Source organism: Phocoena phocoena, chromosome 1, assembly GCF_963924675.1.
Source record: "Phocoena phocoena chromosome 1, mPhoPho1.1, whole genome shotgun sequence".
Taxonomy (NCBI): domain Eukaryota; kingdom Metazoa; phylum Chordata; class Mammalia; order Artiodactyla; family Phocoenidae; genus Phocoena; species Phocoena phocoena.
This window is the reverse complement of record NC_089219.1, coordinates 157,957,654-157,974,692: the sequence shown is the minus strand read 5'-3', so window position 1 is coordinate 157,974,692 and position 17,039 is coordinate 157,957,654. Positions and strand designations below refer to the sequence as shown.

The 17,039-nt window shown below is 37.4% G+C and overlaps 1 protein-coding gene across 1 annotated transcript in view; it reads left to right on the top strand.

Moving 5' to 3' along the window:
* Positions 1-17,039, top strand: part of PLD5 (phospholipase D family member 5) — a 492,035-nt gene that overhangs the window by 294,594 nt on the left and 180,402 nt on the right. The window contains exon 4 of the mRNA XM_065885834.1: positions 9,596-9,707. Coding sequence (XP_065741906.1) covers positions 9,596-9,707 — 112 coding nt within the window. The remainder of the gene's footprint in view (positions 1-9,595; positions 9,708-17,039) is intronic.

Here is a 17,039-nt window from a genome sequence, read left to right as displayed (position 1 = left end):
GGAGGTTAAGATAATTCTTCCCAGAATAATAATTCAGGTGGTTCTTCAAAGTTTAGGTGAAGAAAAGAGAAAGAAAAATGTGCATATTTTCAAGTAGATTCTTACCCTTCTGTCCCAGTATGGCAATTTTCAGCCATAACGACCAGTAAGAATCACCTGGGGAGCCTTTGAAATATACCGATGTCCAAGCTCACCTCAGATCAGTTAAATTAGAATATTTGGAGAGGGGCTCAGGGTCTGATACCTTTTAAAAGATAACTTAGGGATTCCATTGTTCAGCCAGGGTTGAGAATTACTGCTCTAAACCATCCCAGTCTAATAAACAGTGTGTGATTTTTATAGATTTCACGATAGAGCCAGGTTGGTCCCTTTCTGCTCAGTCAACTTAATTTTACCTGTTTCGGTTTAATCCTGTTTATTCCAGTTGTTCTCTCAGTGATGATATAAAAGGGTGACAACTTCTATATCAATGTTCCACATAAACAGTAGGTTCTCTTCAGCCTTCTCATCTCCAGACTGAATAACTCCTGGTGCAGTATCAACATGAAAATAGTGTCACCTTATGAAAAGACTGTCCCCTTCTTTCAAAATAGTATCATTTTTGTTCCACAAAATCAACACTTGACACATGCTTATAAATTAGCATTCTCCTGTTTGAAATGTGGCCATAGACTAATTTTGAATGTGCCTTTACTGAACAAACATTTATCAAGGTACTGCGCTGTTTGCTGGGGACACAAAATCAAATGAGCAATGAGTAGTGGGGGAGACAGAAAAACCAGTGATAAGAATACAGAGTGGTAGAGCAGTGATGAAAGGAGCTGTCAGCAAACAGGTTTGTGCAGCTTTCTCTCCGCTCTCAGCAGAGCCCTCCTGGCTCTTGTGGCTTCTGGTCCTCCCTCAATGCAGTTCTTAGTGAATTCCTGCTGCTTCTGTATGCTTTTGCTCCCCCATCTGTTGAGTAATTCTAATTATGTTCTTCCTTGCTTTCTAATATATTTCTAAGGAAAATCATCATTCAAATATAAACTCATAAAACACTATGATTAGCAAGAGTTTAACTTCTTTGATTCTTTCAGAATCCAATCATATAGACATGAATAAATCATGAACCCGAAGACATTCTTCTCAATTATTTTCATTAAATAATAGCTTTTCTTTAAAGTTGTCTTAGTTTTGTTTACCTATACGCTTGATTGTTTTCTCTCTAGACTTTCGCTCTGTAATTCCTATGGTCTATTGATGTTTTGGGAACTTTTTTTTAAAAAGAATAGGTTGGATTTTTTTCTCATTATAATACCAATAGCTTCTTACTATAGAAAATTTGGAAACTACAGAGAAATGAAAGAGGACAAAATCATCCATGTGATCATCAACAAAAAAATTTTAATGGTTTGATATTTTATGCATAATTACATACATAGGCTCATATAAAGAAATTTGTCTCTTAATTTTGAACTTAATGTCACACCATAAGCATCTTTCCATGTTATTAGAAACCCTGGTAAACATTGTTTTATATTGGTTGCATAATATACAATGTAGCATATACACCAGATTAAATGTATATAACTATTGATATTTCTCTATTATTGGCCATTTAAGCTATTTCTCTTTTTCAGAAGTAAATTCTACTGCAGTAAATATTTCTTTTTTTTTTTTTTTTGCGGTACGTGGGCCTCTCACTGTTGTGGCCTTTCCCGTTGTGGAGCACGAGCTCCGGATGCGCAGGCTTAGCGGCCATGGCTCACGGGCCCAGCCGCTCCGTGGCATGTGGGCTCTTCCCGGACCGGGGCACGAACCCGTGTCCCCTGCATAGGCAGGTGGACTCTCAACCACTGCGCCACCAGGGAAGCCCCAAACCATTCTCTTCTTTTTGCTCATTCACTCAGCATCAATTCTCAGAAGTAGGATTAGAGGGCAAAAGAGTCTGAGCTGTTTCTTAAGGCCATGGGGTTTTGGGGGAGCAATGTAGTAAATCCTCATGGTTGCTTCTTGGAGAAGCTGGGACCACTGGGAGAGAATATGTGAAGGAATTCTGCCTCCATTCTGTGTGGGGCTCTCTGCCCACTCAGAATAAGTGATTGTGGAAGAGCTGGAGTGTTTGGCACCTCCTGGTACTCCTCCCTTGCCCCAGTCACATCACAGGCTACCATCTCCTGCAGTGCCATGCACAGTCTTCCAGATACTGCTGAATGCACTGCCAAGATTACGTTGTCCACCCACCTTTTGCAGCCAGACTGGACACTGGAGCAGCCTTAAAGCTACTTTCTAGTACTGTAGGAATCCAGCTGCCCAGATCCCTGTAATAAGCATGCTGCTCCTGGTATTAATTCCTTGCTATTTCCTGGCCCTTCGTGGGTATGATGAGCTTATTCATCTCTTTTCATCTGCCCCTGACAGGGATGGCTTTGTGTAAAATCCTTCAGAGGCCCACACTGTTTTCCAGGTGAGGTGTAGACTGTTTGTCCAGGCTTGCAAGACCCTTCATGATGTGCTCCTACTTATGTCTCTGCCACAGATCTTCACCTGAATATTCTTTCTTTCCTCCCCTTTTTGGGGGAACTTTCCCTGAGTGCCTTGGACTGGGTTATTAGTGCCCTTGCTGTATTTCCCGTAGGCCTGTACCTCCTTTACCTGTCATCTGACACATTTGCTGTATTTGCTTATTTATCATTTATCTCCAATACTTGTTAAAGCCCGTGGCACATAGCAGGCATCCAGCAAATGTGTTGAATAAATTTGCTCAAAAGACATTTTTCCTCGTCCTGGGGGTATTTGAGAGTAACAGTTGACACTGACAAATATATAAGTAAGTAATATATTTACATTTATACCCTTGGAAAACTTTGTGTATTTCAGTAAATATAATAAGTAAATAAGAAAATTTTAGTATGTGTTCTAAACCGAAGAAAACTTTTTTCAGTAAGTATAGTAACCAAAAATTTCAGTAAATATAGTAAATAAATAAGAGGTCAATCTTATAGATAATACTGACTGGTTAAATAAATTAACAAATTGAGTCAAGAGGGGTTGATGCATGTGTGGTTTTGTCTGTTAAGTCACAAATTTAAAAAAAGTCAAGGCAAATGTATTGCTTTAAAAGGACACTGTATCTTCAAATAAATGCTAAATCTTGTTTTCTCATGACTGTATCATCAAATGTTTAATCAGTCCTTATGTCCCTTTTTACTCTGATTTAAACTTTTTATCCTGTGTGTGTCTGTGTGTGTGTGTGTGTGTATCATGATAGCATACCTAAGATATATAATCATAAGCGCACACGCATATTTTGGTGCCTTTGTTTCTTTGGGATGGGCCTCTAGATGTGAGATTCCTGTGTGGAAGGAAGCAATATGTTAGAGTACTCTTTCCCGAAATTGTTGACAAGAGTAAATGCTGCCACTCATAAATTATTTCTTGTCTCTTTGAGTGCAAAGAGAGATCTCTATATTGCTTTGTGTCATGCTTCTCTCGTCAACATAAAGCATCTCTTTATGTCTGCTAGCCGTGTAGGCTTGCTCTTCTTAGGCTTGTCTAATCTATACTTTGCCCACATTTGGTTGGGCTATTGGCCTTTTCTTACTAATTTTTAATTTATTTTTGTAGGGTACAGCTGTTAACTCTTTGTTTCTCATTTGCATAACAAATATTTATTCCAGACTTTTACTGTTTTTCATTAACTTTGTGGTATCTTTTGCTCTATAATTTTTTTTACTTTTATAGTTCTATATATCTTTTATTACTTCTATATAGCTGGCTTGTTTATTAGTTTTCTGTGGCCAGTGCAACAGATTAGCACACACTGTGACTTAAAATAACAGAAATTTATTCTCTTGCAGTTCTGGAAGCCAGAAGTCTGAAATTAGTTTTACTGGGCCAAAGCCAAGTTGTCAGCAGAGGGGTGCTCCCTCCAGAGGGTAGCCACCATGTTCTAGGGGAGAATACACTCCTTACCCCTTCCAGCTTCTGGTAGCTGCTGGCATCCCTTGGTCTGCTGCTGTGTCACCCCAGTCCTCAAGGCCAGGATCTTCAAATCTGCCTGCTCCATGTTCACACTCCCTCCTCCTCTGGGTGTGTCAGTCCCTTCTGCCTATCTCTACTATGATTGCCTTTAGGGCTCACTCAAATAATCCAGGATAATCTCCTCATCTCAAAACCTTTAATTTAATCACATCTGCAAAGATTCTATTTCGTTGACAGTTTCCAGATTAGGACCTGACATCTTTGGAGGCCATTATTTAGCCTCCTACAGCGTGATTAAGGTTTTCACCACTCCAAGACTGTAGATGTAGTTGCCCAGATTTTCTTGAAAGTGTTGGTGTATCCTTATTCTTCCTAAGGATATATTTTTCTATGTAGTGTAATATAGGGGTATCTTCCACTTGTGCCTGATTAAACCACTTCACCTCTTTCAGACTGAATTAAAATAGCATGTTTTAAATAAAAATCATGTGTAGTACTATTTCTGGATTCTCTGTAAGTCCCCTTGTCTGTTTATCCATTCCTATGCCACTACCATATTAATATGATTACTGTGACTCTATGGTTCATTTTTAATAATACTGAAGACATTTACAGTTAAAAATTTCTCTCTGACACCAAATATTTCTTCATTTCATGGTTTTGCTATGAAGAGCTCAACTGTTCATAGTTTCCTAGAGAATACAAAAACTCGCATTTCTTTTCTCTTTTGATGTAAGGATAATCTAAGAGTGAGTTTTAAAATGTTCAAGTAGTTAAGATTTGTTTTATGAGTTACATGTTAATGGTGTGTCTCTCATTTTGTTACATTATGAGCAGAGAATGAAGCCTGTAGAATATTTCATTTTAACCATTGTTCAAGTTTTCTTAATGGCAGTTACAGGAAGGTTTTTTTTATAAATGTTCCACAGACAAATATTGTTTTGAGGGGCTTGATATATAAAATGAAAAATATATAAATGTACACATAATCAAGTTTATTGATTGTATTATTTAATTTTCATATATCCTCATTTATTTTCTATTAGATCTACCCAGGCTTGAAAGACATATTTTAAAGTGGTAGTGTTTGTTTTTGTTTCTGTTTTGGTTTTTTTTTTGCAGTACGCGGGCCTCTCACTGTTGTGGCCTCTCCCGTTGAGGAGCACAGGCTCTGGACACGCAGCCTCAGCAGCCATGGCTCAAGGGCCCAGCCGCTCTGCGGCATGTGGGATCTTCCCAGACCGGGGCACAAACCCGTGTCCCCTGCATCGGCAGGCGGACTCTCAACCACTGCGCCACCAGGGAAGCCCAGTGGTAGTGTTTTAATTGCCTTTTTATTATCTTTTGCTTTATGTATTTAGCCACTATGCTCTTTGGTACATACCAGTTTATAACTGTCAGTTCCATTACTATGACCTTTTTCCCATCTAGTCCTTTTAAGCCCTCCTCAGCTCTTATTCTAATTTTTACTGAGATTCTTTATCCAATTTGTTGTAGATCAGTGTTTCTCAACCCTTTTTTTCATTATCACCTTACTTGGGAAATTTTTAGACATTTTTTCCTAATCCTGCCGCCACCATGAAATTTTAATACCACAGATATATTGCATATTTACTGTTTGTATATCTATGTTTTATTGATAAAAAAGAGTAACTTTCATCTACACACATATCTCTACACTCACACCGGAAAGAATCAATTTTCAGTCCCTTTAGGGTAATAGCACTGGGAATGCATGTAATAGATTCTTAGTAGGCCTTCCCTTATAAAGTGTCCTAGCAAGTACATCAAACACATATTCATATCACATTGATAACCAATTATTTCTTCTTTCCTTCATCCTCCTTGATGGCTTTTAGTGTTATTTACTGTTTAGTTAGAGCCCTTCATTGAATATGTTCCTCATATGGGTTATGTAGGTAATACAGTCTCTAAACCTGTATATATCTGCAAATATTTTTTTCTTTCCCGCTGGCAGGTAAAATCCTTGACTGGGTAAAGCACTCCTGGGCTTCACTCTTTTTCTTCCACGGTCTGTCACCACCAAGTGCTGGTTTAGTGTTGCTGATGGTTAGCTCCACGCCAGTCTGATCCATTTTCCTTGATAGGTACCTTTTTGTTTTGTTCTGTTTTGGGCTGGGAGTTTGTAAGAATTCCTCTCTCTCCTTGGTGTTGATTAGTTCTACAGAATGTGCCTAGATGTGACTTTCCACATTACATTTGCCTCCATCTTCAGTTATCTTTTCAACATGTAAATCTATGTCTTTCCTCAAGTTGGATACTTTTTTCTTCTGTTATTTGCAAACGTATTCTTTTTGTCTCTTTTTCTCTTCTAATACACCTATTAGCCACATGTTATATATCTTCAATTTATCGATCACCCTTTTCTCCCCTCGTCACCTTTATACTTTTGTGTATGTGTGTGTGCATGCATGTTTGTGCTTTGAGATATTTCCTCCATTTGGTCTTTGGGCCACTAATTTGGGCCTCAAAACAGTGTTCTTTAATTACTCTTCTAATTTAGCTCTAAAATCGTAGAGTTTTAGTCCAGCCAGAGGACTTTTTTTTCTTAGTCCTATCAGAGGACTATCTTCTGATTTCTCTTTGGTATTTTTGTTTTTCCCCTTCACATTTTATTGTGGCATTTCATCCTGCCTATGAGTTGTTTTGGGTCGACAGAAATAGGCAGTATTTATAACCCCTACTCTCTTGGGTTAAGCAGCCTCTTCAGAGTCACAAAGGGGCTGAGCTGGATCTCTTTCCTTGCGGTACAGCTCTCTGTCCAGGATTGTACTGTCTATCATAAGGTTTTTGCAGACATTGGAAAAAAATGGCTTAAAGTAGGTCAATGTGCCTGAGCCACTAGCTAACTTCAAGATGATTTATTTAAGTTTAAAATGTTAGCTAATGTTTCTCACCAGAAAGAGCCAGTCTTTAAACTGCTGATGTTTAAAAGCCAAGGGGCTTTTGTTATTCCTTTACGAAAACATGATGAGTAAATTTAACTCAGAGAGCAGTGGGCCTTACTGCAGATCTCAGCATAGAATAAGTGTTTCATACCTTTGAAGTAATTACATTTTGAATGTCCTAGCAAAAATGGGTGGACTGGGAGGTAAGACACTGAAAACAGGGGAAATTTAATAGAAGTTCTGCCTCAAGCCCAAGTACAGAAATTCTACCCCAGCACAAGTTCATTACAGTGAGCACTATATTTAAAATTTTTAAGACTCCTTGGTGTAAGTAATCAGCACATATTGAAGTAAAAATAAGCTTTATTTAATGACAGTCTGCTACTATCTGTAGCTTTTGGAGTTTCTATTTTCATTCATGTTTGATAGTTCTGGTCTTCATTTTAAATCTCACAAAAATTACACAGTGAGAATAAATTTAAGGCTCAGAGCCAGAAGTACAGATAGGTTAGAAGATCTCTTATGTTTCATTTGTGCTAAATTTATTGTTAACTAAGAGCAAAAATAAAAGCATTTGTTTAAAAATACTGGCTCGAGACTTCACTGGCGGTCCAGTGGTTAAGACTTTGCCTTCCAATGCAGGGGGTATGGTTTTGATCCCTGGTCCGAGAGCTAAGATCTCACATGCGTTGCAGCCAAAAAAGCAAAACATAAAGCAGAAGCAATATTGTAACAAGTTCAATAAAGACTTTAAAAATGGTCCACATCAAAAAAAAAAAAAGAAAAAAAGAAAGTCTTTAAAAATACTGGCTCACTAACTATGGGGACTTACATAACACACAAAGTACATATGCCCTTTCCCTTTGTGAAAGTGAAAAATACAAACAATTTATGTGACTGTGAGATGACCATGAGTCTGGGCTCTAGAAATCTGGGCTATGTAGGCATCACCAAACCTTCAAGGGTGTGTGACAAGAGTTTAGTGCACAACTCGGCAGAGTGACAAAGCTCACAGGGAGGAGGTTGTGTTGGTGGCAGCTCTGCAGGAAAATCCACAAAGCCCCACCAAGTGCATCTTCCCTCACATCCAGTGTTTGAGCCTCTCACTGCCAAGCCCTCATTTCTCCATAGTAAATTTGAAATTTATGTAGACCCTGAAGTCAGCAAATCAGCAGCTGTTTTTTTCCTTATCCTTCTCCCTCTATCTCTTCATATCTCTCTTTCTCTCTCCCTCCCTCTTCCCTCTCACCTCTTTATTAAAAAAGTAATTTGCAACGGCCTGATGCACTCATTCTACGTACCTCATAGGAATACCTGCTTTGTGGGGAGGCTGCCTCCATGTTTTGCATGCAAAGTAATTTGGTCACTTTTGGTGAGTTCTACTTTGGGCAACCTTTATCAGCACACTTAGTTAGACAAAAAGGAAGCCTCCATGCCTGACATGGGGTGCAACTCCTCTTTTCTCTAACTTCCAAGGATTATGGAGCTTAGGCTATACTGCACCAGCTCTAGGCAGGAGCATGGCTGGATTATGCCAGACGCTCCCCCCTGCTGTCAGCTGTCGCCCTAGCACTGGCATACCAGCTCCCTCCTCCTTAATATTCCAAAGCTTTAGGGTTTTGATCTTTGGCTTCTTTCTTTTCTAAGGCTGAATTGCAGGAATCACTGCTGTACATCTACATTTCATCCATTTTCTCTTTTCAGTCTTCAGATTCTTTCTACATGATCATTATCAATAATCTATTCTTATCAAAGTAAGATAAGACTCTGCCACTTGGGGCCATTAATACCAAAGCCTTATTGCCTGTTTAGCCTCCGAAGGCATTTGAGTTTGTGGCTGAATAACAACATTCTGAAGAACCAATAAAAGAAGACCAGTTTCCTCTTATGATAATGAGGAGTCTATGAAAACACACAAGAGAAAATAAAAAGGATAATGTTGCAGTCCACTCACCTAAGATGATATAATAGCTATGGACCTACCACTATTCAGAGTGTCCCTGAGATTAAAAAAAAATTTTTACTGTAAAAATTATGTTTGTGAAAATCTTATAAGGAAAACCTTTACTTTTTATTTTTTTCAGTTATTTTTAGGCTGGGCTAATAATTATAGATTTCTAGGCAGACCATATGTTGAATTCAGTAAAATACGTTTTAAACAAGCAGGCGAATTTATGCAAATCCCTGATAAGTAGTCATGATTCCCCCCATAATGGCTAACACTTAAAGGATTCTTACCTACTACTATCTCTTAATCCTCACAAAAACCTGTTAAAGTAAATACTAATATTATCTATCTTTTACTGAAGAAGAAACTGGAAATTAATGAGATTAAGAAACGGAGTTTGTAAATTGGAAAACCAGCTGGAATCCAGGTCTTTCTGGGTCCAATCACAACTGTTTAATATTCTCTGCCTCTTCACGTGTAGATAATTTGTGTTCATGAAAAAGTAAAAGAAGAGTAGATTTGCATCGTAGCATTGAAATGACTATTGCAATAATTGTTGAATTGCACAATACTCAAAAAAACAATGTAATCTGTGTTCCTACTGCTACTCTATTTCCATAAACTCTTTTGAATTTACGAAGTGCTGCCAAGGGCTGAAGTGCTTACCTTTTAAAATTTGAATGAATAGTTTTAATTTTCAATGTTTATTTATTCCTATTTAAAATAGCGTACTTTTAGGTTTTCTGACTTTGGTTCTGAATATTTTTTCTAGGGTCAACGTCTTTTCGAAAAGTTGCTCCAACTGACTTCTCAAAATGTTGAAATCAAGCTAGTGAGTGATGTAACAGCTGATTCAAAGGTATTAGAAGCCTTGAAATCAAAGGGTAAGGCCAAGGTTGACATGGTACTCTACCTCTGGGTGTTCTGTTCCGGTACCTTTAATTCTACATAGAGCAGTACATGATTTCTTTATAATCAACCCACTTGACTTAGTGCACTTCTTATTTCTCCTTGGAAGAACAGCTTGATTAAAGCCTTTAAATGAGAGAACTAATTAGTTAATTCTACTGGGATTTTTAAAATAGTGTTGTTGCATATTAGCTTATGCAAAATAATTTACTAGCCATTAGATGATAATTAACTGGAAAGAAAAATCTTTCCCTCTCTGAACACTTCAGTGATGTGATTAGAGAGAAGAGCCGCTTCTTATCAGAACAAACATTGGATTTCTGCTTTTCTCTTGACCATCAAATGGAAATTCTCCTCATGCTACATATATTCTTTGAAATAATATAGTCAGATGTAGGAGTCTATGAAACACTGCCTAATTCACAACTTTTAAGACAATTCCACAGGAGATCATCATTTGTATGGCCACTTTGCAATTTGTCTCACAATCCCTGAACACTGAGGATAATTATAAAATAAATTTCTTAATTTTGCTGTATCTTTACTAACTGAACTCTCACAAACAGTTTTTACTGATTTATCAAAAAATTTCACCCTGAATTTACTATCCAAACTGTAAGCCTATGAAAGAAATTGGCAGGTGTGAGCCAGTGAAAATGTTCAAGATGCTCGGTGTCCCTGGGAGAGGACAAGGTGTTGGCCCCAGTGAGTGTCAGTATTTCACCTGATGATCCTACCTCTCACATGTGTGCTGTTTAAACATGTTGGGCATTTTTGCTTGTCATCTTCCCTACATCAGTAAGTGAAAATAAAATACTTTCTAAAAAATGGAACAGACTATGAGGCAAGTAAGTGAGCCCAAGTGGCCTTTCCTTCTGCAGAAGAAAAATGGAAAGTGATAAAGCCTATGAAAAGAAAATAACATAGAGAAGACAAAAGCTTGGCCAGGCATATGGGCTTACCACCATGCACATTCTATTTTCTATGCATGGGAAAATAAAGAAAACTTATATGAGTTATTGCTAGGTCTGAAAGCGTCACCCTGCTACTTGAGCACAGCACAATATACTTGAAAAACTAGAAAATACCTAGTTCAGTGGATTGACAGATACAACCAACATGGATTAGAAATGTATGAATACTTAGACTGTTTAAAAAATATGAAATTGGGTTCCCACTGTAAATTGAATTTCTATCTGAAAATTTGTTATCTGACACATATTTAGGAGTGGATTACTCTAGGCTAAACTCTGAGTGCCTGTATTTGCCTGTATTTGCAGATGATTTTTCTCATGGAAGCTACTTGCATATCCTTGGGGTTTGATTACCCCAGAAGGGTAAAAAGCAGATGAGTTAGGAAGAGAGGGATATAGCCTGAGACTTCAGTTGCTTCTTGACTGTATACCCATAGTTCTGTTCCTTGCCGTAGCCATTCTAAACCTTATAAACTCAACCAAAAGTTAAAACTAGGCAGTACTGGGGGTATGACAGCCTTTTTCAATTGCTGCTGAGTATTTGGCTACTTTAGACAGGGAATAGCAATTAATGAATTTATAGATAAAGCCCTTGCTTACATTTCTATTGTGAACTATGAATTAAAATTTCATTATAGTCAGTGCTTCTTACACAAAAAGAAGTGTTTGCATTTCACAAGTATATGCATATGTCACTACAGCTTAGGCTTTGTTAATGTCTAATAGGAGTTCTTATCAAAATAAGAAAATGGTTTTCCTTCACAATGGGAGAACAATAAACAGGACCCAGGGTTCTCACAGCTATTCCCTATGTACCTAGAGTGAGCCTATCTGGCTTTTATTCATGCACATAGGTGTAATATATATGCATCTTTAAAATGCAGTTTTTGTATTTCTCTACTCTCACCCTGTGGCAGAGACATAGTATATACTCACAGTGCATTTAAGAAAAATTGATATTTTTACGAATCCGTTTTAAATCTGTGTTGGAATCCTTTGCTTTGGGGTTATCTTTAAATTTCTTTAGGGAGAGTTCCTAGTCTTTTGGTAAAGTTCCAGGAAGGTTTGTCCAGAAATAGTCCACAAAAAAACAGATAAGTGTGAGACTAACCATGAGCTACTTCAGCTGTGAAGGAGTTACTGAGTTTAGAAGTTAATCAAATTTATTGTGAAAAAGAACAAGAGTGAGGCTTCCCCGGGAAATGGTAAAGATTTAGTGCAGACATTGGCCCAGCGAAGGCACAGTGGGCTGGAGATGTGAGGTGGCCCAAGGCCACAGAGCCCTCCATGGGTGGGGTGAGATTGCAGGTTGTTCACTGTGCTACATGCTCCCCACTCCTTGACTCAGAAGCCAGAAGATAATCCTCCAAGGTCTCACCCTGTGGCTGGAAGGCGGGGTGCTTTTGAAACCCAACCTCCTTGAAGTCCTTAAACCCCGGCAGGGATTTCATTCTAGACAAGTCTCCCTGTAAATTCAGAGTTTCACTGATCAGTTTTCCTAATTTCACTGGCTCACCATCTCCACTTGTATCCCCCAATAGCATCTGATAGGCAGCATGTTAACCTGCATACCCCTTCCCCTCGCTCAGTAGCTCCAACAGCTGCTTCCTTTACCTGAATTTCCAACCGCTCACTCACTCCACATTCTCATTCTTCACATCTAATGGGCCAGATTCTATAGGATCTGCCCCTGAGTCTCTCTCCTAGATATTACAGTCCCTTCTCAGCTACACCTGCCCTAGTGCAGGTATTTAATACCTTGCCCAGACCTAGCCACAGCTACTTTCTCTCTTCCCAACTTCTGATCTTCTCACCCTCCCACCGTCTGATCTCCATGCAGCTACCAAAGGGATCCTCCACAACATGACTATTATCAGCTCACATCCCCACCTAAATCGGGTGTATGAGTATGCCCGAGTGTTATATACACGTTTTAGCTGAGAAATATCATACCTGCAACAAAGAACACAGTATTAAGTGTATAGCTCTAGGAATTTCTATGAAGTAAACACTTCCGTATAATCCCTTCACAGATCATGATGTACAGCATTGCAAATGTCTCAGGAAACGTTTTCATTACCCTTTGAAGTCAGTATCTTCTGCAGAGCTGACCACTATTTCAACTTCTGCCATTATAGATTATATTTGTGCTTTTTTTGAATTTTATATAAATAGACTTATTAAGTACATACTCTTTCATATCTGGATTCTTTTGCTCAATTTTATAAGATCCATATATGTTGTGTATAAAAGTAGTTTGCTCTTTTACATTTTTATATGGTATTCCATCATGTAAATATAATTTATGTATTCTACTGATGATGGACATTTGGATTTTTCCCACTTTTTTGTTATTGTAAATAATATGGTGCTATGACCATTCTTGTATGTCTTTTTGGTGCCTGTTTATACTCATTTCTTTGGATATTTACTAGGAGTGGAATTGCCGACATCACAGGCTATGTATGTTCAACTTCAATAGACATTGCCAGTCAGCTTCCAAAGTGGTTATACCAGTTTACACCACCGCAGACAACACATGAAAGTTTCATTTGCTCCATAGTCTCACAAATCTGGCATTCTTTGTCTTTTTTATTTTAGCCATCCTGATGGATATGTATCATGACGGGACTTTAATTTTTTTTTCCCTGATGACTGATGATGTTGAGCATCTTCTCATATACTTATTGACCATTTCTGTATCTTCTTTGTTGAAGTGCCTATTCAAGTATTGTTCCCATTGTTATTTTATTTTTGTTTTTTTATTGGCCTATTCTTGATTAATAGGCTGGATTTGAATCCTTTTTTGGCTATATGTATTTCAATTATCTTCTCCCATTTGAAGCTTGTTTTTCCACTCTTCTAATGGTGTCTTTAGATAAATAGAAGGTCTTAATTTTAATGAAATCCAGTTTATTAAGTACTCCTTTATTGTTGGTGCTCATTGCATCCTGTATAAAAAATATTTGTCATCACAAAGTCATAAAGATATCCTCATCTGTTGTGTTCTAAATGCTGTATTGTTTTACCTTTCAGAGTTAAGTCTGTTTAGATCTGGACTTACTTTTTATGTATGAGATGAAGCAGGGATGAAGATCAGTTTTTATTTATATGGAAAGCTGTTTACTAAAAACAAATTTTTTTCTTCACTGCATTTCAGAGGCATCCTTGTTGAAAATTGGGTGACTATGTGTTTGGGTCCACTTCTATATTCACTATGTATTACATTCCAGTTGGTCTACTTAACTATCTTAGGACAAATACCACATTGTTTAATTACTGTGGCTTTATAATACATGTTAAATCAGGTGGTGTAATTTTCTCATCTTTGTTTTTCATCTTTAAAACCGTGTTAGTTATTCTTGGCCCTTCAGATTTAAAAATAAAATTTGGAATCAGTTGTCACAAAAATGCTAAAATTTTTGTTAGAATTATGTTGACTCTTTAGATAAACTTCGGGAGAATTGACATTGACAGTATTGAGTCTTCTACTCTATAAACATGGCAAGGCCTCTTACTACTGTTTTAGCTACATCTCTCAAGTTTTTAATATGACATAAATTACTAAAGTATTTTTCAGTTCAAAAAGGTTTCTAATTTCTACTTTAATTGCTACTTTGAACCATGGTTTATTTAGAATTGTAATCCTTGATCTCTAAACATTTGAAAGATTGTTCTATTTATCTTTTTGTTATCTTCACTATGGTCAGAAGAATATACTCTGTATGATTTCAAACATTTGAAATTTGTGGAAAATTACTTTATACATTTTTATTTGTAGAAATAAATTTACTTTATAAATCTTTAGGCCTGTTAATGTGATGCCATTATATAACTTTTCAGTTTTGTTTCTGTATTTCATCAGCTCTTAAAGTTGTCTTGGCCAGAGAGTCAGTCTAAAAGCTACTTCATCATAGCCAAAAGTGGAGTATATGTAAAGTGGCTTCTCATTGCCTAATGCATAATCCTAACTGGTAGGCCTCAAAGACAAGCTAAATACGGTGTAGTATTGTCATTGGAATCCTCTGTTTCTTTCTCCATAGTCACCTTCAAGTGGGGTATGCCATCTGCTACCAACATTTAGCTTGCCAGGAAGTAACTGTGACATATCTCTTAAGTCCTGTTCTCCCTGCTCATGCCTCCCAGCAAATGCCTTTGATGTCCCATTTTTCATCAAACCTGATACTTGTAACATCACAGCAATATTACTGAAAATTTATACTATTAGTAAAATTTTTATTTTTGGCTGTGTCTTTTAGTCATAAGCAAAATATTATTGCTCAACAATACTACTGTATTTTTGAAGCCTGTTTTTAGAGGAGTTTTAGGTTTACAACAAAATTAAGAGGAATGTACAGAGATTTCCTGTGTACTGCCTAACCCACACATGCATTGCCTCCTGCATTATCAACATCACTTTCCCAACAGTATATTTTTTACCAAGGATGAACCTCTATTGACACATCATGATCACCCCAAATCCAGTTTACCTTAGGGTTCAATCTTGGTGTTATATATTCTATGAATGTGGACAAATGTATAATGACATATATCCACCACTGTAATATCATACAGGGTATTCTCACTGCCTTAAAAATCATCTGTGCTCCACCCATTCATCTCCCCCTGCCTACTTTGTATTTTATAGCTTTGTTGCAATGAAATTTATAATTAGGAAGAATCATTTTTTGTTTGTCTTTCAAAACCATAGCAATTCAGTGTACTTTATATATATGATTAAAATATTTGCCAGTAGTCTACCAAATATTAAAAATAGTCAGAAAATAATTTTGTTTTAGGAAAAAGACAGGCTTTTACTTGTTCGTTATCACATAATTCTTTAATAAAATGACTAGTGAAATTAAAGGCATAAAAGATTAGAATCAGTGACCTAGAAATAAAGTCTACACTTCTTTAAAAAAGAAAAAAAAAAAAAACATTTGAAACCATTCAGGATCTGAAATCTCCCTTTTCAGTTTCATTCTTACCATTCTTGTTTATTTTCCAAGTACGTGAAAACTAGTTGTGATTTGCTAAACACATGTACATTTTCAGGGCTGTTTCCTAAAACATGCTTTTGCCTGTGCCTGAAATACCCTCCCTCAAGCTCCTTTTCATCCTTCAACGTCCCTTATAAGCCTTACCCTTAATATTTTCCTTTAGACTTCCTCTCTTTTCCCTAGTTGCTCTTACCATTTTTTTCTTCCATGGTTCATTCATTATTTATTCAACAACCATTCCTTGAATATCTGACACATGTGAGCAAGCTGGACGTTAAAGATAGAAAATTGACTAATTTTCTATCTTTAATTGATAATGCCTGAGCCCTCTCCTGATTTCAGAGAATTCAGTTTGGTAGAGAAGACTGATATAAGTGAAATAAACTGATCAAGGAATTCTTGAAACATCTACACAGAGTCCAGTTTTTCTGAATCACTTTCTGTGTCTGGGTCATTGATGCCCATATTTTGTACTCACTATCATCTCTGCACCATAAAAAGCATTGATGTTTATTACTCTGTAACTTTAAGAAACAGATTCTCTACTAATGTCTCTTTTTCTAAGTAGATGTTCATTCTGCTTGTTTTCAAAGCTTACTCAAAGGAAGATATTCTGACAGTAAGCAGGCCTCATACTCCTTCCTCAAAAGGCTCTTAAGTGGTTTGTTGACTGAATATTGGTAAACTTTTGGGGCCCCTGTCATGCCACCAGGAATAACAACCAAGACTATGAAGTGACAACTCTGTCACAACTGCCACCCCACCTAAAACAATCATAAGATGCATCCCAATGTCAAAGATGTTAAAATGTGAAAACTGTTTCAGAATCAGTGGCAGTACAGTAATGAGGGTTACTTTAGAATTCAACAATAAATTAGAAAATTCAACTTAGAAACCCTTTAATAATTAAGTTAAACTCGAACTCTCCTAATACCACACCGAAGGAGGTAGATTCTAAACCAAACCTCTTGTAATGGGGCTTCTTTGTAGTGCAGTGAGCATACTCAGTAAGTAGAAATTCAGAAAATCCAAGCTGGACTGGTTGTTAGGAAACAAGGATGTCTTCAACAGAACTCTTCATGGCTAGAGCATCCAATGATAGGAAGTGTTCCTATCAAAACAAACAAACAAGAAAAACCCTGCTGTATTACCTGAAATAGGAAAGAGGTTATGCAAATCAGTTGTTTTGTTTTTTGGGTATTTTTTGCGGTACGCGGGCCTCTCACTGTCGTGGCCTCTCCCGTAGCGCAGCACAGGCTCCGGACGCGCAGGCTCAGCGGCCATAGCTCACGGGCCCAGCTGCTCTGCAGCATGTGGGATCTTCCCGGACTGG